Source organism: Astyanax mexicanus, chromosome 19 (genome assembly GCF_023375975.1).
Source record: "Astyanax mexicanus isolate ESR-SI-001 chromosome 19, AstMex3_surface, whole genome shotgun sequence".
Classification (NCBI taxonomy): Eukaryota; Metazoa; Chordata; class Actinopteri; order Characiformes; family Acestrorhamphidae; genus Astyanax; species Astyanax mexicanus.
Window position 1 is genome coordinate 344918 of NC_064426.1, and position 25633 is coordinate 370550.

A 25633-nucleotide genomic window follows, 5' to 3' on the forward strand; every position below is an offset into this window, starting at 1 on the left:
GTGGCTGAGGGAGGTCAGGGTCTGATTGACCTGCGCAGTAGAATAACTGCTTTCCGGCTACAGACAGCTCAGAGGTTCTTGTTTGGTCATGGACTGGCATGGGCTGCTACAGCGAGTGCTCTGTTGCGTAGGGTGGAAAACCTGAACTATGACAGACAGCTGTTTCTGTTAAAATTACAGGGACTGGACTTTTCCAGGACCACTGGTTTTTATCAGTCAGTTTTAAGGTCTTGGTCTCTAGTACTGAGGTGTGAAAGATCTGATGCTCAGGTGTGTGTCCCTATTGAAGAAGAGCCTTTATTTTATAACCCTTTGATTTCAGTTGCAGAGCTGAGTTTTAGAAGCATTCGTTTGCGGTTTTTACAGGCTCAAATTACAAAGTTGGGTGATCTACGGGCTGGTGGGTGCTGGAAATCAGGTGCTGTGTTGAGCACAGAAACAGGAATCCAGTCTGTTCGGCTGCTGCAGAGGATCCTGGGAAAAGTGATCTGTACATTGCCTTTGTCTTTTAAAAGGGCTCTAAGAGGTGAAATAGAGGAGGACCAAGGGCCTTTTCCATCCCTGTCTGTTGCTGCTGAGGTTGCAGGGTATCAAGAGGAAGAGGGGGCACTTCTTTCTTTTGCTGTTCCACATTTGGGCAGTTTTGCCGATGTTTCTAAAAAAGCACTGTATGGCACCTGTGTGAAGGTCATTAATCAAGGTGCTCTGATTGGTTTAAAGGAGTCTAGGTGGTTAGGTTGCTTGGTATCAGACTCTTCCCCTCGAGGCTGTTGGAGGTCTCTTTACAAGCCTCCGATAGAAAAGCGTACAGGTGATTTACAGTGGAGGCTTGTGCATGGGGCTATAGCCACTAATAGACACGTGTCCCATATTGACTCCACTGTGTCGAGCGAGTGTCCTTTCTGTGGCACTGAGGAAACTTTACAGCATTTGTTTCTGCGCTGTGCCAGACTCAGGGGTGTGTTAGACTTGCTCAAAACATGGAGCAGTGGTCTGGGGGTACAGTGGACAGATCATTTGTATGTCTTTGGGCCGAAATATGTTGCTTCAAGGAAAGAAAAGCTGTGTCTATTAAACTTCCTGATAGGTCAGAGTAAACTGGCTACTTGGCTTTCCAGGAGAAATAAAATGCAGGGGGGCGGAGCAACAGACCCAGAGGAGATGTTGAGAGTGGCAGTGAGAATTAGGCTTCGAATTGAACATGCCTATTTTAGGATGACCCATAATCTCCAAATGTTTTATCATGTGTGGGGTCAGGGTGGGCTATTATGTGAACCTGATGAAAATGATGTTTTACTTTTGTCTTTTTAATTTCTTTTTATTCCTTTCTTTTTATCACTAGTGATATAGGATAATAATGTGTCTGTTTTAAGAGTTTTTTTTTCTCTCTCTCCATGTTCAGGTAAACTATTGTTATAATAAAGTTGATTTCAAAGTCTCTCTTTTCTCTCCCTCTCTCTATCTCTCTCTTTCTTTTTTTCTCTCCCTCTCTCTATCTCTCTCTCTCTATATCTCTCCCTCTCTCTATCTCTCTCTCTCTATATCTCTCCCTCTCTCTATCTCTCTCTCTCTATATCTCTCCCTCTCTCTATCTCTCTCTCTCTTTTTTTCTCTCCCTCTCTCTATCTCTCTCTCTCTATATCTCTCCCTCTCTCTATCTCTCTCTCTATATCTCTCCCTCTCTCTCTCTCTCTCTCTCTCTCTGTCTCTCTCTCTCTCTCTCTCTCCCTCTCTCTCTCTCTCTCTCTCTCTCCCTTTACCTCTCTCCCTGTCTCTCTCTCTCTTTTTTTCTCTCCCTCTCTCTATCTCTCCCTTTACCTCTCTCCCTCTGTCTCTCTCTCTTCCTGAGGACAAATAAAATCAATAAAATCAATCTGCTGCTGTTGCAGGGCTGGACTTGATGCCACACACACACACACACACACACACACACACACACACACACACCCACAGTGTGGTCAGTGAGTGGAACCTGTTTACCAGCATGTCCATCTGCTCCTTACCTGTGCCAAAAACACCTGTTCCAAACATCACATGTATCTCTCAGATGTTACAGGTATCAATAATAAAATCACTATTAATCTGTATCATTAGAGCTGTCTGATATCTAAACCGCGGTGAAGATAACTGCAATAATCTTGTTGTTAAAGTGATTAATCACATTAATAACATGATGATGAAGTGCAGTGGATTACGATTAATCACATGATATCTGGGGTTGAACACTATTAATCACATTAATCATATTATTTGTGTAGTCTGCAATAATAAATCATGTTTAAGTTAAAAGCAGACACAGTTAAACATGCTGTTGTAGTGAATTATATGGTTTAAAATGATGAATAATCACATGTTTTTTGCGTATGTAGTTTATTACAGTCATTATTAAGTCCAATTCCGTGTAATCGATTGTATTTCTCAGTATTAAAACATCAACAATCATCAGTAATGGACTGTAATTAAACACAGTTCTGGCCTGAGGTCTCGTGTTATTAGTGTGTGACAACAAATATCAAAAAACTAAAATATATAAAGAAGAGAAGAGAGGACTCCTCCTCCCAGCTGATCAGCTGATCTCCTGCTCTGGGCTGTATTGATTAATCAGCTGATTACTCTGATCATCACACTGAGTCTGAACTGTAACTACATGTGGATTATATACACACTAAAATCAGTGCACACAATCAGAGCACACACACACCGTGAACAGCACAGCGGCAGGTGTGTGTGTGTGTGTGTGTGTGTGTGGAGTGTGTACTCAGGTATCTGAGTGATTAGTGCTGAGCTGTACGCAGGTGAAGCACAGCGAGCGGTCACGGGTCTCCAGAGAGACGTCCTGTTGACGCCGCTGTCCTGCGGTCAGCAGGTGATTAGCTGAGAACAGGTCACGGCCTCCTCCAACACCCCCGCTCCACCCCCGCTCCACCCGCACAGCACATCCATTAATCCCTCCATCACCAGCTAATCCCGCCCCCAACCTGCCCTCCTCCCGTACCGACGCATCTCCAGCTGCTGCGCTGTACTTACTATAACATGTGGACCATCTGATAGAGTAGAGCTAACGTTTCAATACAACAAAACACAAATTATCTCTCTTTACTGCTACTGTTTCAGACACTGAGAGACGAGAGACTTAACATTAGTGATGCACTCGAAACTGGATTAGAACTGCTGCTGAAGCAGCTGGAGGGACGTCTGCAGCCCGAGGGCCCAAAACCATCCTGATCTGATCTGACCATCACAGTGTCCCAGTTCTCCCAACAAACCCAGTAACACTCAGATACACAGACACACAGATACAGAGCTCCAGCAGCTGAAGAGCTCCTGAACTGTTCTTCTGAAGAGCCGAGTTTATCAGACAGTGGAGGATCTTCAGTTCAGCTTTTATAAAAACCAAAACCAGAACCAGAACCAGCAGAGCGTCTACTGATCAATACCCACCCACACTCACTCACTCACTCACTCACTCACTCACTCACTCACTCACTCACTCACTCACTCACTCACTCCACCTCACTATCTCTCTCTCTCTCTCTCTCTATATATATATATATATATCTTTTTGCTTCTCTCTCTCTTTTTACTCTTCTCTCTCTCTCTCTCTCTATCTCTCTCCGTCTCTCTCTCTCTCTCCGTCTCTCTCTCTCTCTCCGTCTCTCTCTCTCTCTCTCTGATGGTGAGGAAACACAGCGCTCCCTGCAGTGTGGGGACTCTGGGCCGCTGCTTGGGTTCTGTCCAATTCCCACACAATAGAAATCGTTACTCACTTAAAACGGAATAAAAGGCGCGAGAGTGAGACGCGTAAGTCTTTCTCACACAAACAAACAACAAACAGATTTGTGAGAGCCAGAAAAACACACACACACTAAAACACACACAAACACACACACACTTACACACAAACGCTCTCTCTTACACACACACTTACACACACTTAAACACACACACACAGACAAGCTGACACGAGGCACGAGAGCCAAAAGTCACTGATACATAAACATGAACACCATTAAAACTCAGATTCAGAGAGTGAACCGCTCTCAGTGTGGAGCAGATGGAGCGAGATCATATAGCCGAACTCCAGAACCAGAACCAGAACCATCAGCTCTGAAAATCAGCCTGTTTAAAGAGTTTATCCTGCTTTTGTTGGAATAACTGTCTCTACTGTCCAGAAGATTTTACTCTCTTTCTACACAAACAGCCTTAAATATCCTACAGAAACTCAACACTTTAACTCTGAGCCAGAACTACAGCATTTAGACTACAACATTTCTACTCGATTATGGAACATTGCTGTGAGGATTTGATTGCATTCATCACTAGAACTCATCTGAGTGAGGTTAGGATGCTCACCTCATCCCTTATTTATGAACTTTATTCAAATCTATATGATTTTTTATATATTTGTTGTTATTTTATTCCTTTTTCTATATTAACTCTTTGTTTCATTGCTTTGTCAAAAGTTGTTAATTGCAATTAATGCAAATAAAGCTACTTTAAACTGAAAATGTATTGAGAGAGAGAGATAGAGAGAAGGAGAAAGAGAGAGAGAGACTTTTATCAGAGCTTCAGCAGGAATTGTGTTTGATATGAGGAGAATCATCAGACGGAGGATAAAAGCAGATCTGAGAGATTCAGAGAGAAGGACACTCTCCCACCCGTCACAGCGCTCCTTAATTACTGTATAACTAATTCATTAATTATACAGGGTCACCAACCACTCCAGCTAATAATCAGCACTGTCCTTTTCTCCTCCATCCACCCGATTCATTCCAACAGAGAGAGAGAGCTCCACATGCTGCACTGCATTATGGGAAGCTTTACATCAAGCTCATCCTCTACTAACAGCGGAAAAGCAGCAGAGGTCGGCTGATTACATCATAAACATACGACTGCCTTAACTCGTTCTGTTAGAGCTCTGTATTCAGCTCAGCTCACAAACGTAAAATCAGAAGCTGATTGGTCGGTTTCCTGATTGTGTTGGGTGTATATCTGATGGTCTTCAGTTCTACCGCTGAAGTTCTGACCAATAGGAGAGCAGGAGAACCAACAGCTCTTCAGCAGAACTGAATACTGTAGATTTTAACTAAAATCGTCTCATAATGGAATAAAACTCACGTGTCCGAATATCTCAGGCAGGCCGAGCAGCTGCCCGATAAAAACCCCGAGGCAGATGAAGACTGCGTTAAACTGACCGATGGATCCGCGCCATTCCCGCGGAGAAATCTCCCCCAGATACATCGGCAGAACACTGAGAGATATACCTGAGAAAGAGAGAGAACTAATTTATAGTATTATTACATTTATATTATTTAAACATTTACTTTAAACTTTACTATAGCCCATAACTTTACAAAAAAACGTACAACCATAACTCAGAAACTAACAAATTCCATTCTGTGATCTAGAACTTTACAAACTTTAAAATCAACCTTTTAACTGGCCACACTCTAAAACCAACACGGATCCCAACATCGAGCCCAACATCAAGCGAACAGCAAGGTCTGATTTTTCCCACCATTCAAGAATCAGAACACACACACACACCTCTTACTGTTCCTCCTGCTGCTGCAGTGAGTGTGTGTGTGTAGGTGTATGTGTGTATGTGTGTGTGTATTGTGTATTAAGCAGCAGGTGTTTTCAGCCCTCATCTCCCAGCACAGCAGTCCACACACACACACACACACACACACACACACACACACACACACACATACACACACACACAAACCTACGCAGGTTAACATGAAGAGACAGCAATCAGAGCCAGTCTCTCTCTCTCTCTCTCTCTCTCTCTGTCTCTTCTCTTTTTCTCTCTCTGTCTTCTGTCTCAACCTTTCTCCATTGCCTGTCTCTCTGTCTATTTCTGTCTGTCTGTCTCTCTCTCTTTCTCTCTCTCAATTTGTCTTTCTAGGTCAATTTCTCACTATTGTAAAAGTCTTTCTCCTCCTTTAAACTCACAAAACACAAAAAACATTTACAGCAAAAACTTTATAAAACCGGACGAGAACTTTTCTGAGTTCTGGAGTTCTACCGCTCAGATCTGCTCCAGCTGACAGCTAAAAAACAACTCAACACTTATTTATTCACTTCAGCTTTAAAACAGTCTACGCTCTGCAGACGCTCCTCTCCTGCTGCTCCTCCATCTGTCAAACATCCAGCATGAATTCCTAAAGACGGACTTCCTTCCTGACCAGACAGGAAACTCCAAACCTGATGTGTTTCTGCAGGATCTGAAGATAAACTGGCATTTCCACACATTACACTGACCATCTGAACCAATCAGAAGAGAGGAAGGCCAATCAGGACTCACCTGAATCCATGCCAATGATGAAGCGTCCAATAATGAGCATCTCAAACGATCCGGCTTTCTCTCCCAGAGCCAATAGGAGCGCAGCAATAATGGCCAGACTGTTGTTAGCCAGAAGAGTTCCTTTCCTACGGAGAGAGAGAGAGATAATTTATTCATAAATATTATTTCATCAATTTGTTCAACAACCAATCAAAAATGGTTAAAGTTACGATAAGAGACTGAGCCACTGAAAGGTATCTAAGAAATAAAATAAAAAATGTTATTAAAACATGGAGATAAAACACCCAAAATGATAAACTCAAGACTAAAAGGAGAACCATGTGGAATAACAGCATGTGGAAGAACCATGTAAAGAATCCTCAAGATCTGAAAGGAACCAAAGCCTAAAGGAGAACCTCCATAAAAAATGGGAAAAACCAACATGATGAACTAAAATAACACGAGAGCCACCAAAGAGCATTAGCAAGAACCACGGAGCTCCAGAGAAAGTTCTGCTAGGAGACTCTATTGCTACAACACCTCTCTTTACCTCAACCAATCAGAGCCTAGTTCCTGCCCAGTTCCTCAGGTAGTTCCTTCAGTTCCTGTTCAGTTCCTCCCAGTGTACTGAAGAATCTGTGTGGGTCCAGATGTTGCCAGATGTTGTCAAAATTAAATTGCTTTTATTTTTATTTTTGCACAGAAAAGAGAGAACATATAGAGAACGTTTTAGCTTCACTTCACTGCTGTCTGTGTTTTTTAGGATTGATTATTTTTTTTATAATTTTACTGGTTTAGAAATCTCTTAATGGTTTATTGGTTTAGCACCAACATACATCTCAGACTCTCCAACAGAATCCTGTGTTCAGATCATCAGAAGCTGCTTTACTGAATAATATTCCCAAAATTAATCAAACAAAGACTGGTGAAGCAGCTTTTTCTGTTTTTATGCCCCAAAAATATGGAACTTAATTAATATTCATCAGGCTACGTCAGTGTTACTAGCTTTAAAAAACACAGCTAAAACCTTCCTGTTTAGCTTAGCTTTCTACAAGCTTCTGTTCTGCTTATACTTATTTTTTTATTTGAGCTTTTGTTGTTCTTATTCTTATTTTATCATTTTTGTTTGAATTTATGGTTACACTTTACTTGGATGGTCAACTGACCTTCAACTAACATTTAACTGTATGTCTATTAAATGGAATTGAACTCTAAGGTGAAAGTAAATGATTCTTTATTGAATGTAACCCAACATCCAACTCCAACTCCCAAACTCCAATCTTAACATTTTAGCATTGGGTTTAGGGTTAGATTTAAAGTTTAGGTTAAGTGTAGGGTTAGATTTTAGGGTTGATTAATGGTTAAGGTTAGGGTTAGGTTCAGGGTTACGTTCTATTTTGAATCATTTACATCCAACATATGGTTAAGTTGCAGTTAATAGACATTCAGTTAAATGTTATTTGGCATCTTCTTCTGTATTATAAAATTACAGAAGCTGCCTGAAGGTGATCTGGTGGAGAGTTATGGACGGTTTTGGAGAGTCAGGAGAGCTGAGATAAATCAGGACAGAAGGATGAGCAGAGTGACAGCAGGTTATTCACTATACCATCACAAGAAGCACCATATCAATCTTTCTCTAGAAAAAAAAAAACCCTCAGGATGTTTCAGACCAGAAACCACTGCCTGACAGACCAGATTACCCATTTATTCTACAGGAGAGAGAGAGAGAGAGAGAGAGAGAGAGAGAGAGAGAGAGAGAAGTGTACTGTAATTGAACTGTCTAACCACATATATTTTATTGAGATTTTAAGTGATAAACCAACACAAAGTAGCACATAATTGTTAAGTGAAATGAAAATAACACATGGTTTATTCAGCCTCTCGATATCAAAGCTTAGCAGATCCATCTTTCTCTGTAGTTACAGCTGCAGCTCTTTTGTGATTTATCTCTACCAGCTTTGATCATCTAGAGACTTTATCTAGATATTTTCTCTTCCACATGTTTACTGTGTTTCTACATGACTTGTAGCTACAAACTGCAAACAGAACTTCTTACGTCTTTCTTTCAACAATGCTTTTCTTTTTCCACTCTTCCATAAAGATCAGATTTGTGGAGAGCAGGACTTATAGTTGTCCTGATCCACCTGAGCTGTGGATCTCTGCAGCTCCTCTTCACTAGTTCACTAGTGTTCACTAACAAACCACTGAGCTCTTCACAGAACAGCTGTATTTATACTGAGACTAAATTACACACAGCTGGATTAACTCTATTAACTCATTCAGTTAAGACTTCTGAAGGAAATTAGTAGACTAGAATTAAACTGGAGTATTGAGAAAAAACTGATATTAGAAGAAGAAGGAGGTGTACAGGACAGTGGGTTGGGAGTGAGTAGTTGGAGTAGTGGGAGTAGTTGGAGTAGTTGGAGTAGTGGGAGTAGTTGGAGTAGTGGGAGTAGTGGGAGTAGTGGGAGTAGTGGGAGTAGTGGGAGTAGTGGGAGTAGTTGGAGTAGTTGGAGTAGTGGGAGTAGTGGGAGTAGTTGGAGTAGTGGGAGTAGTGGGAGTAGTGGGAGTAGTTGGAGTAGTGGGAGTAGTGGGAGTAGTGGGAGTAGTTGGAGTAGTGGGAGTAGTGGGAGTAGTTGGAGTAGTGGGAGTAGTGGGAGTAGTGGGAGTAGTGGGAGTAGTGGGAGTAGTTGGAGTAGTGGGAGTAGTGGGAGTAGTGGGAGTAGTGGGAGTAGTGGGAGTAGTGGGAGTAGTTGGAGTAGTGGGAGTAGTGGGAGTAGTGGGAGTAGTGGGAGTAGTTGGAGTAGTGGGAGTAGTGGGAGTAGTGGGAGTAGTTGGAGTAGTGGGAGTAGTGGGAGTAGTGGGAGTAGTGGGAGTAGTTGGAGTAGTGGGAGTAGTGGGAGTAGTTGGAGTAGTGGGAGTAGTGGGAGTAGTTGGAGTAGTGGGAGTAGTGGGAGTAGTTGGAGTAGTGGGAGTAGTTAGAGTAGTGGGAGTAGTGGGAGTAGTGGGAGAAGGCAGTAGAATTAAAAGTGGATGTAGGAGTGTAATAGAAGTCAACAAGGAACAGAACTGAATTAATAGAAACTGAAATTATTTCTCCATTGGACTGGAGGGGCTGAGGGATCTGTACCATGTTTTATTATCAGCAGCCTGTTGTGCTCGAGGACTTCACGGATTAGTGATTTCTGTAAATTTGATTTGATTGTAATGTAATTCAGCCCAGTGGAATTTCTGTGGCGTGAAAATCCGCGTACCGTCCATCACGCCCAGCTCTCGACCAGACCTCGAATAAAAGAGCCACCTCTACAGATCCTCTGAATCACACACACACACACACACACACACACAGACACTGTCTGATGAAGTTTCACGCTTGGTCAAGTCCATCACATCCAATCAGTGAACAGCAGAAAGCAGCGGGGGAGCCATTGAGTCTGAATCTGTCACCATTTCCATTCATTGTCCGATCGTCTTTCATCGGCAGGCGTGACCCTGTTCTCTTTCTCTCCGTCACAAAGAGGAAAAACTGAACAAGAGACACTTCTGACCTGCTGACTCCAGTCTAACGCTCAGAACATCAAACACCGCTCACAGTATCATCACATAACAGAGGCAGCGTATCTGTAGGTACACCTATAGTATCTACACCAACATACTGGAGGATCTGCTCATTCACTACTCATTCACAATCACCTGTCTAACAGTCAGTGTTCTCTCACCAGGAGGTACACTACCCAGAAGAAGCCCCTGAGAGCAATGCACTGTATGCACAGCAATAATAAGTCACCCATCAATGCATTTTAAGGATATTAAAAAAGGTTTATCCTGCTTTTGTTGGAGTAACTGTTTCTACTAGATATTAGATTCAAATTGCTGAGAGGATTTGATTGTAAGGTCATGATATTGGACAATATGATCAACTCGTACCCAACTCCTTCCAGACTTCCCAAACCCCCAACTCATCCCTAACTCATCCCTGAATCTTCAACTCATCTCCTACTCATCACCAATTCATCCACAACATATCCCTATCTCATCCACTACTCACCCCAAACCCCCCAACTCATCTCCTACTCATCACCAATTTATCCTCAACTCATCACCAAACCGCCAACTCATCTTCTACTCATCCCCAACACAAAACCAACAAATTCTTAACTCATTCTTAACTTCTCAAGTCATCCCCAAATTTACAACTCATTCCCGACTCATCTCCAACTCATTTCCAACTCCCCAACTCAACCTGACTTCTAAACCCACCTCCACCTCGGTTGGGGATGAGTCAGGGAGTTTGGGAGTTGGTAATTATCTACATATTATCTATAGCTCTGTGTGAGATAATAATAAAAGGGCATTTAAAACTCTGTTTTTGTACTTTTACACACATAACTGTACATATTTGTCATCATTTAAAATTGTGTCTGTTCCAAATAGTTTTCATATATATTTTGCATTTATATGTTTTAACTATTTATGTCCATATATTTCATATATGACAATTCCATATGCACAATACATTTCTCTCTCTCTCTCTTTCTCTCTGTCTCTCTCTCTCTCTCTCTGTCTCTCTCTCTGTCTCTGTCTCTCTCTCTCTTTCTCTCTGTCTCTCTCTCTCTCTCTCTTTGTCTCTCTCTCCCTCTCTCTGTCTCTCTCTCTCTCTCTGTCTCTCTCTCTGTCTCTCTCTCTCTCTGTGTGTCTCTCTGTCTCTCTCTCTCTCTCTCTCTCTGTCTCTCTCTCTCTCTGTATCACTGATCTGTAGTGGGTGGGCGGGAGCAGGAAGTGATGTTGGCTCTGTCTGCAGGACTGAACTCATCAGTAAGAATCTGTTAAAACCTCGTATCTTCAGATCCTGAGCTGTAGAGACGCCAGCGTGAATCAGGAGACACTAAATCATTAGATTCAGTCATTAGTTTACTATATTTTCTGGAAATTTACCTTTACTGAACACTGAACACTCCGCCCTCTATTCCAGCAGGACAATACTCATCCACACCCTGCTGCTACTGTGTATAGAGAATACTGGAGTTATTATGGGATGGATTATCACAGGAGGAACATTAGGAACCTCTCTAAATAAATAAATAAATGCATTCTTTAATATTTTTGTTTAACATCATTTAAATGTATAAATTGCAGAAATACTGAATCAATAATCGACAGCGTTTGAAGGAATTGGTTATTATGGGATTTCCAGAAACTGAAGCCCCGCCCCTCGGCTGGTCCCCGCTGTATGTGGACGGTGTGGAGTGTGTTTTACAGAAAGCGCGGTGTTTAATAAACACACTGACATTTCAGCACACAGTCCGGGGCGTGTAAATGCCACCGCAGGACAGCGGGAGGCGTGAGGTCACAGCAGGCGTGACCGTCGCTAAAGGTTAGCGAGGACATGTGGAGAACGGGTGCTCTGAACCGCTTACAACACGAGCGCTCGCACCGACACCGACACCGCCTCCAGCGGATCACTGATCACACCGACACGGACCTCGCACGGCTCTGATAGACCAACAGCAAGGTTACAGTTCAGGGCTCTGACCCTGTAGACGATTCCTTTAACAGAATGTGTAGCGTGGTGGCCTCAAATATCGGCCGTTTCAATCAACAGATTAACGGACATTAATATGATATTGGTGGCTGATTAAGCTTTTTTCTAATTTCTTTTTTTTTATTTGTGGGAGCGAGTCTTTACCTGTGCCGCCTATACGAGAAATAACCCAGCGTTTCTGCACTGAGTCTGTGATCCAGCGGCTCTCAGATGTGTGTTTAAAATGATATCACTATTGTCCTGTGTGAGCTTCCGTACTAGAATGATTACATCAGGATAACATGATCACTTCAATTTTACTGAGAGTCTGATTACTGTTTATTTAATTTAGAAAGGGAAACTCCAAATTAAGTATAAAAAGACGTTTAAGTGCACGGTTTACCACTTTGCCTGAAGTGGGTGTGTTTTTGCTGATGCTCCATCCTAACAGTCACTTTTGGCTCTTTTTAAACATTTGTATAACATTTTTTTTCTATATAAAGGGTATGTAAATGTTCTCACAGCTACATGTTTCTGCTGGTGTTCTGAAGAGAATGTGGTTATAGGGTATAGAGTATAGTAAATATTCTCCTCTTGTTTTTCAGTGTATATAACAGTAATTTAGGAACAATTTGCAGCAGCAAGTGTGTTTGCTGTCGTCGTTCTCCCGCTCCGGTCCCTACGGCACTTTTATCCGGCACAGCGTTCCCGCCTGGCCGTACTCCAGCTGGCTCCGGGTCTGGAGCGGACCACGCTCCACTGATTAACTGATTTGGAGCGATAGAGCGCAGAACGCTTGTGGAGAACTCTTGGCAGGGTCAGCGGGTCTGATTACAGACGGAGAAAACTCATTTTCCCTCCACAGTGGGAAGTGTTTAACTAAATGCACTCGATTTAAAACCTCAGAGTGAGATATCATTACAGAGAGAGAGAGAGAGAGAGAGAGAGAGAGAGACAGAGAGAAAGAGAGAGAGAGATAGAAAGAGAGAGAGAGAGACAGAAGAAGCTCATTTCAGCAGGGGAATGATCCCCCTCCACGCCTCCGACAGACACATAAACAGGCTAAGAGACTCAGGGAAGGCGTTTATGAGCACTGGAGCCCCGGAGAGCGGCGCTTCCCGAGGCTTAATGACTGCAGCCTCGGTGTTCTGATGGGTTTTAGATGGGCGTCGGGACGAGAGCGTGGAACTGAGAGGGAGTTCCATTAGGAGACGCTGAGAGAGAGAGAACTGAAACAGCTTTCCAAGGTTAAAGACTGAAAATTCAGCACTTCAGAAGGGTTTCAGAGCTTAAACGATTCTTCCAGTTTCCACTGTTCACACAGTTTAACACTGAAACACCTTCAGCGCTGAACAGAGAATAATAAAGGTGTGAATTTCCTAGAAAGCATTAAAATACAGTTGTATATTCATGCTGCTGCAGGTGAAACTGTTCTTCTATTCCCATCGCCTGCATAAGCCAATAAAAAACAAGTAAATCAGCAAAAGAAAAGCCCCCGGACTGATGTTAACCCATGAATTAGGATTTGTTGCACTGCAGTGCCATAGAAGGAGCATCAAAGTGCCGTTAGCCAATCAGAGGTCAGAAGTTTGCATGTCATGAATATTCATAAATAAGAGCCAAAATCCTGGTGAAATTCTACCCTGCCCACTCCTCCAACAGGCTGAAACAAAAATGTTTATTAACAAAATAATTTATTAGACCAATAAGAACCCATTAATTAGTCACCTCAACACGCCTCTATTCCTCCACAGAGCTGGAAGCTAAATTCTTACAAAAAATCTTTTTCTTGCTTCATTAGTTTATATATAGTTTATAGAGTCTTTTCTTACTTTTAAGTCATCGTTTATCAGCGTGCTGAACGTCCCGCTCTAAACTCATCAGCATCATTCAGTGTTTATATGGAGCTGACCTCCACTTTCACGAGTCTAACAGCTCTAACTGTTCTGAGAAGCTTTAGTTTCTACATGACGTTTTGCTGGATCTTTGGGAATTGCTGCTCCTCCGGTCTAAAGAGCATCGCTGAGGTCAGGCTCTGACGTCGGACTGGACCTTCTGCCTGGCGACTGACGCTCTAGCTCATCCCAGAGGTGTTCAGAGGGGTGGAGGTCAGAGCTCTGAGCAGACCACCGGAGTTCCTCTACACCCAACCCGTCAGAACGGGTCTCTGAGGAGTTCGCTGTGTTCACCGGGGCAGAACCGGGTCTTCCTCCAGACTGTAGAGTCTGTGTGAAAGATCTTTATCTGCTGGAGCTTCAACATCATCCTTCCCTGAAACCCTGTAACCACCCAACCCCCCAAACCCCCAAACCTCCAAACCTCCAAACCCCCAAACCTCCAAACCCCCAAACCTCCAAACCCAGAACAGAGAGAGCTCCAGCAGCTCATTTACGGGAACAGCAATGTTATTTTATTTACTATTCTGTTTATTGTTGATGTAAAAGTTGGGTTTGTGCTGCTGTGTGTTCATGTGTGTGTAATAAGTGGGGGTGTACGCTCGGCTCGGCACAGCGCCTGTGTTACCGAGATAGCAATGAACGTCTGACTGTTGGCGTCTGTCTAGGTTGTATTCAGTCAGTGGAGCTCCTGTGTTTTCTGTTACCAAGATAAACAAGCAAAACTTTCTGGTCCTGGACTATACACCTCTGTGTGTTAGTAACTATAGGTTTAAATAGGATCTCCGGTGGACTTGGTGTTTTACGTGGAGTTATGTGTCATAACTAAGTTTTGGGAGTGATCCACGCCCTCACTCCTCCCACTTTTGTCCCTATTTAAACCGTCACTTCCTCTCTACCTACTCATTGAACAAACCTCGCACCCACCTCCTCCCCATCTTCCTCCTTCTTTAATTTTATTCTCTTCTCATGTTTCTCTTCATGAGAGGGGGGGGCTTCTGCTTCACGCTTTACAGCGAAGCTGCCCCGAACTCCATCCCAATAATCTGAGTTCGCTCCCCCTCTTTCTTCTTCTCTGCCCAGTCAAGGGCATGGGTCAATACTAGCAAAAGAGACTCTAAGACTAGGTCAGTGGCTGTACTGCACTTAGTAGGGCATTATTACACATGTTGTAAAGTAGTAATATATGACATTGTAAAGCCTGTTATGAGTGTAAAAATGTCTTTATTTTAAAACATTTCTGACTGCTGTCCGTCTCGCTGCCTCCTGATGTCGCAGTGCTGTTAGCCAATCAGAGGCGATACAGTATGTTTGCATGTATGAATATTAATGAGCAAGAGCTAAAATCCTATCGTTTCTCCCCGCCCCACTCCTCCACTTGACTAAAGCAGTGTTATACCGGATCACCGGAGCACAACTAGACATTTTAAAATGAATGAAAAAAACGATGGAATGAGAAATATTTAAAGAATGCAGGAGGAAAGAGTGAAAATAGACTGTTGGTGGGGTGTAAGATAGCGATGAGGCTTCTTGTATCAGGTATCAGTGGTCTGGTTGTATCTGGTGTTGAAGAACAGTGAATAGGGAAGATATCAGTGTGTGTTTTTTCATTGTGTAGAGCAGCTGATATGTGTGTACTGTATGCAGATGGGCAGGCTATCTGATTGTCTGTCGTTGTTTGTGTATCACTGTGTGTGTTTGTGTGAATATCAGTGTGTGTGTGTGTGTGTGTGTCGTTGTGAGTCTGCGTAATGAACTCCAGACACACTGTTTCCCAGAACAAATGGAAGAGTAATGCATTCCCTAATTTATTGTTCCAGTTTCTGAGAGCACCAGGGAAAAGCCATTCTAACAAACAGTCTCTCCACACCTGAGTCTCCGCCGCGCCCGAACCTCCAGAGTCCAGCTGTTAAACACCGCAAATTATTCAGAAAAAAACACAGACGGATATTTAATATTCAAAAATATAAAGTTTTGTGATCAGAAGTGCAGCTAATATTACAGCAGTGCCAATATTACACCTTATAGCACGAACCTCCAGCGTGTTATAGCTTAAGTACACCACAGTTCCATTATCTCTGTTTATTGAAAGATTTTAAAGAGTTAAAGAGTTTGAGAAAATAGGATCTGTTTGGTTATAAAAACTCCGACAGTTAAATTAGTTCCATTGCTGCTCTGTTTGTAGCTGCGCTAATCGGTTTGTATTTGGTTTATAAGCGTTGAAAAACACCTGAATCTGATCAGATCTGATTCTCGTTTATTATAGCAGATCATCTATAAGACTGTGCTGTTATACAGTAAAGACCAGACTGAGATTATATTTATTTTCTCAGTATAAAAGCTCATCATAAAGATCTTAAAACATTCTGAGATAATAAAGCAGCAGCAGCGCTGCAGCGACAGGGACTGTTTTTATGATAAATGACATTTCTAATATTGATCTGTTTTTCCCGCTGAATGATCATCTGACTGAAGCATCTCAATGTGTCACTGTGAGAGGAATTCACTTTATTTTCTGATAAGAAAAGTCATTATATTCACTCTGAGGAGAGAATTGTGTTTAAACTGTAGACAAGAGAGAACTCAAAACTACTAAATACAAAAATACAAAAACTCAGAAACTCAGAAAATCTTCAAAACTCAATAACTGAATAACTGAATGACTCAAAAACTCAAAAACTTTATAAAATTGAAATTGAGAAACTCAGAAAAGATGTGGGACAGAGTTATAATGAAGAGCAGAGGCCTGAGATCAGAGAACAGGAACAGAAATGTTAGAAAGAAAAGAGCAAAATAAACAGATAAAGAATAGAAATAAAGAATAGAGGGATCAGAGTAATCTGGGGAAATCCTGGAGAGGAAAGGTTTGGGATGAGTCTGGAATAATGACCTGTATTCTGCAGATGTTTTAATCTGAAGGGTTTAATACATTAAACTCTTTATTTGATCTCTGATAGATTCTTTAAACAGTGAAACAGTGACAGAGTCTCACGCTGATTTGATTATTTGTTCATTATGAGTTTGGTTATGAGGCTCAGCGTCGCTCCTGATGCCCCCGCTGATACCCGCTGATACCCACTGATACCCACTGATACCCGCTGATACCCGCTGATACCCGCTGATACCCACTGATACCCGCTGATACCCGCTGATACCCGCTGGTGCCCGCTCTCATCACATCTCCAACACCCTCAGCTCACCAGCTCAAGGTGACTCCCACCACCACCAATATCCCCACCATCCCCACCACCACGATACACACACATAATCCTGTAGCTATAACACTCTCCCACTCACATACACATTACTACAGCACACACACACACACACCCACACACACACACACACACACACACACACAAACCCTCAGGCAGTGCCATGCTCTCCTATTCATTATGAAACCCTCTTACACATCCTGAGACGAGGAGACGGCGGTGCTGTAGCTGAGGGTGCGAGTCACTGTGATATGTATATATGTATATGTATACTTGTGTGTGTGTGTGTGTGTGTGTGTGTATGTGTGTGTGTGTGTATATATGCAGTGTCAGTTTACAGCCTGAACCAACAAATACACTACAACAGCAATAAGTAGGAATCAGAGGGCATTTCATGATACAATATTATCACAATACATCACACCCTATAACGATGATGTCACAATCCTGTGATTATTTATATATCACAACACAATACTCTACTATACTACACAGCATCTGTGTTTCTGAAGAGGATAATATAGTCTTAAATATTCAAATACCAGCAATTACAGATTTAACTATTTAACTAGCTATACTAGTTTGGGGGCGGGGGATATTTTTCTGCTTTTTGCTTAAAAAAGAGAATTTCAGTTAAAACTCCAATCAGAGGGCATTTTAACTGCACACTATGATAAAAGATTCTCTTTAGGGGGCACTATTACTATTCACCAGCATTTCACCAGTGCATGTGATTAGAAACAGCAGTGATCTGAAACGTCATCCTGTCAGTATCTGACTGTAATCTAATAACAAACTAAGTGTAGTATTATTGTAATTTAAATACACTTTACAGTAACTATAGTATAATTACAATCTAATTACATTGTAACTGCACTCTGACTGTAATCTAATTATACTTTATTGTGTAATAGATTACAGTTAATGTTCATTTGTATCCTGATAATGTAACACTGTTACACGTTACTACCCAACCCTGTGAGTGTGTGTGTAAGTGTGTATATGTGTGTGTTTGTGTGTTTGTAAGTGTTTGTGTGTTGTTGTTGTTTAATCAGTAGTGAAAGGCGAGAATGTGTGTGTGTGTAATCTGCAGGGATTTCATCACCTGGACGCGACGGCGCTACACAGCTCTTACAGCGCCGCTCTTTGATCTGCGCTCGTTAGCTTTCGTCTGAACTGATTAAAGAAAACTTCATTTCCTCCGTCGCCTCGACGACGCGAGAGATCTGATGGTCCGAGAGAAACACAACCAAACACACAACACACCAATCACACACACACAACAAGCATGAGGAGTGTGTGTGTGTGTGTGAGGGTGTGTGTGTGAGGGTGTGTGTGAGAGTGTGGGTGTAAGTGTGTGTGTGTGGTGCACCACAGGGACAGAAAAATGTGAATTAACAGGACTGTGCCAGAGACACACACACACACACACACACACTCACACACACACACACACACACACAGTCTAGCACACAGAGGCGTGAGGAGGTGGACAGGTAATTTAAGGGTCCTGTCACACATCACAGAAGCAGAACTGACCAGAGTTCCTTATCTGCCTCTATGTGTGTGTGTGTGTGTGTGTGTGCGCGTGTGTGCGTGTGTGTGCGCGTGTGTGCGTGTGTGTGCGTGTGTGTGAGTGTGTGTGTGTGCGTGTTGAACAGATGTGCTCCTACCTGCCCAGCACTTTGATGAGGAAGGAGACGGTGAGCGCCCCCACCAGGCCACCGATCGCAAAGATGGAGACGGTGACGGACCAGAGCAGAGTGAGAGTCTCCACTGCAGCCGCCTCGCCATACCGGCTCAACCACGTCCTGTTATAGAACGCCTTTATATCCTACACACACACACACACACACACACACATAGAGAGACAGACAGACAGGTCAGGATACAGAAAGACAGTTTATAGAGCGAGGCTGTTTGCTCACTCTACACATCATACTGCCAATTCATGTTGTGTGTGTGTGTCTGTGTGTGTGTCTGTGTGTGTGTGTGTGTGTGTATGTGTGTGTGTGTGTGTGTGTGTGTGTGTATGTGTGTGTCTATAAAGAATTGTGTGCTTTTTGTGTACAGTGAACAGCCTCAGCACAAATGACACACACCTCATTCATCACACTCTCTCTCTCTCTCTCTCTCTCACACACACACACACCCACACACACCCCCACACACCCCCACACACACCCACACCCCCACACACCCCCCCACACACCCACACACACACACACCCCCACACACCCCCCCACACACACACACACACATACACAGAGAGATGAAATGGAGTTTGTGTGCTGTAGCTCTGCTGTAAAGTGCTGCTGTTTCTCTGGGATGTTCACTGATCCGAGGCGGGTTCTGCTGCTGGTTCTGAGGTTCTGCTGCTGGCTCACTCTCTTTACTACAGACTGAAAATTAGAACTTTACCAGTAAAACAGCAGCTAAAACACATTAAACACTAAACCTCCCCCTCAAACCAGCTCACCAGACTGAGCTCTGACAGCACAATTACTGTAAATACAGCATCTATAGGTAGAGCTACTGAGCAGAGTTTCTCACAGTAAAGTTCATGTAAATAGAGCCTCTCTCAGCAGAACATCTGTAGGTAAAACCACTAACAATAGAGCTTAGGTATGTAGAACTCATCAAATTCCAGAATTCCTGTCAGTAGAGCATCTGTCTGTAAAGTTTCTCTTACTAGAGCTTATGTTGGTAGAACCTCTGACAGTAGAGTCTCTGTCAGAACATCTACAGGTAGAATTTCTGACAGTAGATCATCTGTAGGTAAAATAGGTAGAGCTCATGTCAGTAAATCATCTGTAAGTATAGATAGAGCCTCAGTAGAGCTTCTAGCAGTAGAGCCTCTGTCAGTAGAGCTTCTAACAGTAGAGCTTCTGAAGTTTGAATAGGTAGAGCTTCTGTCAGTAGAGCACTCTCTCACTGATGAGGTCATTATCCTACAGGCTGTCTGAGTTCTGCACTGAACCGGACACACACTCAGCTCCCACAGAACCGGCTGAATCTGAGAGGCTCTGCATCCGGGGAGCTCCGGTGATGAATTATATCACCAACCCATGACAGAAAGGTCAACACACACAGTGTCCTCCATGATTTATTCATGTAGAACCGCCAGAACAGCAACCGCAGCGCAGCTCTCGTTATTCCCCACACCTCCACACACATTTCAAACAACCCGGTTCTGACTTTCAGCTCTTCAGACGGCTCACTCGCCCGGTTCTGGAAAAGTCACATAATCAATACCACAGCCTGGAGGAAATCAGCTTATGTGAGGAAGCCAGAGAGGAGAAGAAGAGAAGAAGTGAATGAGAGAGTGATCCGCCAGCAGCCAGGAGGAACCACTCCGATTAAAACTGACCCGTCCAGAAGAACAGAACCGGCAGATCTTCTGTTTCTGCTCAGTTTGGGTTTGAGAACGAAAGATTAAAATAAGACGACTGAGAATATCGCCTTCTGTTTAAACCAGGGGAGCAAAATAACTATAATATCAATATCAGGTGTTTCCTGTTGTCCTGGTGTGTCGGGTTAAGGCTGAGCCGGGCTCAGAAGCTTCGGAAAAATCTAACTACAATGTTCCCCACCTCATACCCACCTTATCCCCTCCTTCTCAACTCATCCCCAACTCTCCAACTCATCTATATAGTATAGTATGGAGCTCCATCATCATTCCAGAGAACACAGTTCCTCCACTGATCCACAGTCTGGTCAATACAGGGGGTTTAAACCCCTCTATAACTCACACCTGATATTAGAGATGGAGATACAGACTCATATTTATTTATCTGAGTCCTAATCTATTGGAAATACTTCTCTAATACAGGAACTAGACTAGCTCTATACAGATAAGTCAATGATAAAAGGCAAAGGGAGTCAAAAGAGAAACTAATGACACACACACTCACACACACACACACACACACACACATTGTATGGGTTGTGATGCTGACAGCAGGGGGTGTCTGGTAATTACACACTTTAATTAGACTAAAGAATGATCCAATTAAACACCCAGTATGATCAGAAGAGTGTGTGTGTGTGTGTTTGAGTGTGTGTGTTTAAAGTCTGAGTGAACAGAGAACAGGTTCTTCCTGTACCATCTGAGCCCAATATTAATCTGTCATTAGTTTGATTGACGGCTGTGTGGGAGGAGCTTACCTTGGTGGGAGCGTTGACCACAGACAGGTTGTATCCATACAGGAAGGAGGAGCCAAGAGCCCCGAAAAACGCAGCACTCAGGAGACAGCCCGTCAAACGCTGCAGAGACACAGACATCATAATTACACCCCAGCAGAACCACAGAACCAAAGAACAGAACCACAGAACAGAACCCCCGCAGAACAGCAGGAACACTCAGTCCTCATAACTTAGGACATGTTCATTAATATAGCTCTAATAAAGAGCTCAACATCAATTAAACCCACAGCAGTTTCAGTTAAACACTGATTTACTGACTGAACAATAAAGAACATGCTGATTTTTATTTTATTTAGACTTAATAAACCTTTGATCAAACTACGGTCAAAATCTAAATTCTGTTAATAAATGCATTTTTAATAAAGGCTGATATATTAAATTATTACGGAGCAGCATGTGTTAGAGTGGATTAGATGATAGAGGAGTTTAGAGCGATAGTAGTAAAGTGGGTCTCGTCTGTGCTGGTAGAGTTTGGGTTCAGAGGTCGGGTTCTGAGGGCAGTTCTGAAGGAACTGTGAGACGTGGGTGAGGGATCTGGTCAGGGGTTGGGAGAAGAAGGAGTGAGGTTAGATGGGGAAGAGCAGTGTGAGGGTGAGGGTTTAGATATGGGTGTTTGATGTTGGAATAAAGGTATGAAGGTTTTGGGTAAAATGGCACGGGACTGCGCGTAAAGGATTTATTACCTTCCTGTATGATGCTACCAGCTATTATATTAATAATGTACATAAATTACAGCGGCATATTTTAGTGTAGAATCTCCTGAAAATGTCCTCTGGCAAATGTGAATGTCTTATATAATAGTTTATAATGTTTAGAGTGAAAATAGCTCTAGATATTAATCGTTGTATATTACAGTGAAGTGATAAATGTGATTAATTTAGAATAATTAATCAAACAGCAAGTAATCAATTCAATTTTATGAAATGCTTGGCCATTTTTTTGGTACTCTATCAAGATTTTTTTTCTTCTACTGTAAAGATGCTGATTAGAGACAACAGTTTATAGAGAAATATGAGAAAGACTGAACTGTGCTGAGTCTAGGAGATTCCCCAACACACACACACACACACACACACACACACACACACACACACACACACACACACACACACACAACCTGAATTTATTCTCAGTGAGCCCAGAGCTGCATCACTCTGCATACACACACACACACACACCATACACACCATACACACACACGGCAGATCAAAGCATCTATTCTCCCAGTGAAATCTGTTTTAATTCAGAAAAATGCCTTTCATCTGAACACACACACTTCTACACACAACAGGCTAAATCTGGAGCCTGGCCCGATGTCACTCAAACACACAGAACAAACTTTTTACTCAATTTCTCAAAGTTTTTCCGCTGCTGGAACCGGTTTTAACAGACAAATATGAGGAAGTGCTGCAATCTGGTGGAGACTGGGTTCCTGGGAAACCCTTGCTGTGTGTGGGTGAACATTATCCTGCTGAAAAATGAAAGTTCTGCAGGAGAGAAAGCAGCAACACATGGATCTGCAGGATGTTCTGCACAGATCACTGAGATCACTGTTAGTAATGTTCCTCCTATCACTACTAGGAGTGATTGACTCTCACTGTATGAGATGATGCTCCTCAGATCATCAATCACTCCTGCAGTTTACAGTGTGAACTCTTCAGTCCAGGTCAAAGACCTCCAAACTAAAAGCTGAACATCATCATCATCAGATCCCAAACACAACCTGGATTCATCACTGAAGATTATTTAAATCCAGTCCAGATCTGTCCAGGACTTTTGTTCTCAACATCACTGCAAACAGAGGTGGGGGTTTGTCTACTAGATGGCCACAGTTGGCAGTTCTTTTCTTTAAAATGATCATCCTGCTTCTCTCAGTCTTAAAGTCTGTCAACTCAGTAAAATACAATTTTTTAAGTACTTCATAGAAGCACGACTAACAGTCAACGATCTCTCACCAAGAGGTGCACTACCCAGAAGCAGCCTCTGATAGCCTCTTATTCATAAGGCAGTCTGAGATGCAAGTTTACGCCCTCTAGAGGTGTAAAGACCCAGTATCGAATCAGACAACACCTATAACAATTTACAGCCTTTTATTTATTTTATTCATTTCATTTCTTTATTTGTTTATTACTTGTTTTACTTGTGGCTTTTTATCTTTTTATTTTGTTTCTTTTGTTCTGTATTTTAGACTTTCTTTTTCATTTTAGTTCCATAAATTACCTTTTCATAATTTCGATGTGTGTTTATATTTTAATATTCTATTTTTTTCTTTGTTTTACTGCTTTACATTTTAGCCTGTCCGCATCTGAATTATTTAATTTCTTTTTAATAAATATTATATTGTTTGCTTGTTTGTATAATTTATACTTATTTTTCAGTCCCTTTAATTTTTTAAAGGCTTGACTGTGATAAAAAAGAGGGGTATCCTCAATGTATTCTGAGTGGAAATAAAGGTTGATTGATTAAATTATTGATTGATTTAATATGCCTGAATGAGACAGAACTGCATTAAAGAACATTAGAGGAACCCAATTTTAATGTTCTAATGATGTAGAATGCTGTAGATACTGTATTTCTGTGTTTATTCTGTGTTCAGGGTGGCTGAAATTGAGCTGCTCAGGTAAAGATTTCATTATTGATCACTTCCTGTTCAGACCTGACCCTCAGAAGAGACACCGCTCTGTCTAAACATAGAGAAAAGACCAGTTTAACCCTAATCAATACACTGATCAGTACATCCCCCTGGGCTCAGACACATCCATCAATACACACCAGTGCCCCCTCACCATCACTCACCATCTCTCACCGACACAAATACCACATTTAACACCATCATTAACTCACCTATCAACAGGTGATCACAGTAAACCCCAATTACAGCTTAATAACCCCTAGAATACTGCCATCAGATTAGATCACCAGAGTAATGTACAGCTTCTAAACACGGTGGCGGTAGTTTCACACACTTTTACTGTCTTCTGCAGATGTTTTGGAGATGTTTGGATGTGTATATTTGATGTGTTTTATAGAAAAGCTGTTCTGCTTAAAACTGTATAGAAATTTATTTTAAAACTTAATTTACTTTGTACGGATTTCCCAGACTGTTTAGTGACTGTTACAGCGCCCCCTTCAGTCTGGGAGTATATACACTCAGTCAGTGTATACCGGTCTATTTAATGATAATTTTCCCATGATACAGGATCTTTAATAAAAACCTGTATAAAAGTGTAGCGCAGAGACAGCGGGGGTCTGCGTGATTAATCACCCCACTAACTCTGTTCCGGATATGAAAGCAGCCCCAAGAGAGGAGAGTTTTATCAATATAATTATTGGTATGATTAATAAACAGCAGAGGAACGTGAGGAATCTGATTAGTGTGTTCACACTCTGCAAACATCATCAATAAATACTTAGTTACTATAAATAGAACTACGAGGCCATTAAGAGTAATTACTCTCTTCCCCTCCATTCATCTCTCTCCTTCCCTCACCCTTACACACAGAGGAAAGAAAACACATGTGAACCTTTAAAAATTTCATGGCTTTCTGCGTAAATTTGAAGAAGTCCAAGATACCAAATATAATACAAGAACAAATATAATGTTCCTAAAATAATAACATAAAAAGTATGATCTTTCAGGTCTTTATTAAACACTCACATTCAACACTCACAGTGGTATTGGGAAAAGTAAGTGAACCACTGGATTGAACAGCTGGGTGATACAGCTTGCTCCGGTGTTTTGGGTCATTGTCCTGTTGCATGACCCAACTCCTACAGTCCTAAAGTTTTAGCTGATTTACTGACACTCACATTATCCTGTTGACTTCTTTTTTGAAATGCTTAGGAATTAATTTTGTAAGCTGGCCAGGTCCTGATGCAGCAAAGCAGACCCAAATCTGCTCCCTCCACCATGCTTTACAGTTGGAATGATGTTTTCATGGTGATGTTCAGTGCCTTTTTATGCCAGATGTAGCGCAGCAATAGTTTAATCTAAGTGTCTTCTTTCCACAAAATGCATTCTACCAGTGTCATTAACAAACTTCAGGTGTGCAATAAAGTTCTTTTAGTAATAAGAGGCTTCTCTCATGGTTTCCTGCCATAGAAACCCTGCTTATTCCAGGTTTTACTGTCTGTAGACTCATGAACATTCTCTTTGTGGTGAGGCATGGCTCACATACCTGTATCCTTCTTGTGCAGAGCAAACTCAAAATGTTGTAGAGTTTTTGATCAGTCAAATTTGCTTTAGTTCAAACCGTCAAATTAGCAAGAATACAGGTATACTGTCACCTGACTCTAATTAGCTTTTTGAGGCTTTACATACATTACTTTTCCTCTAGCACTATGAGGTTTTATGATCGTTCTTAATGAAGACATGAATAATCATTATTTTAGGTACAGTACATTATATTTCTTGATTGACCTGGATGAAGATCAGATCACATTTTTATACAAATTTATGCAGAAAAACATGGAATTCCAAAAGTTTCACATACTTTTAATTGCC

At 42.0% G+C, this 25633-nt stretch overlaps 1 protein-coding gene across 3 annotated transcripts in view; it reads right to left on the reverse strand.

The window, feature by feature from the left end:
* Nucleotides 1–25633, reverse strand: part of slc2a9l2 (solute carrier family 2 member 9, like 2) — an 88129-nt gene that overhangs the window by 56017 nt on the left and 6479 nt on the right. For all 3 annotated transcript variants that reach the window (XM_049467764.1, XM_049467763.1, XM_049467765.1), the window contains exons 3-6: nt 21091–21189; nt 18597–18757; nt 6314–6438; nt 5119–5264 (exon numbers count right to left, since the gene is read on the reverse strand). In XM_049467764.1, coding sequence (XP_049323721.1) covers nt 5119–5264; nt 6314–6438; nt 18597–18757; nt 21091–21189 — 531 coding nt within the window. The remainder of the gene's footprint in view (nt 1–5118; nt 5265–6313; nt 6439–18596; nt 18758–21090; nt 21190–25633) is intronic.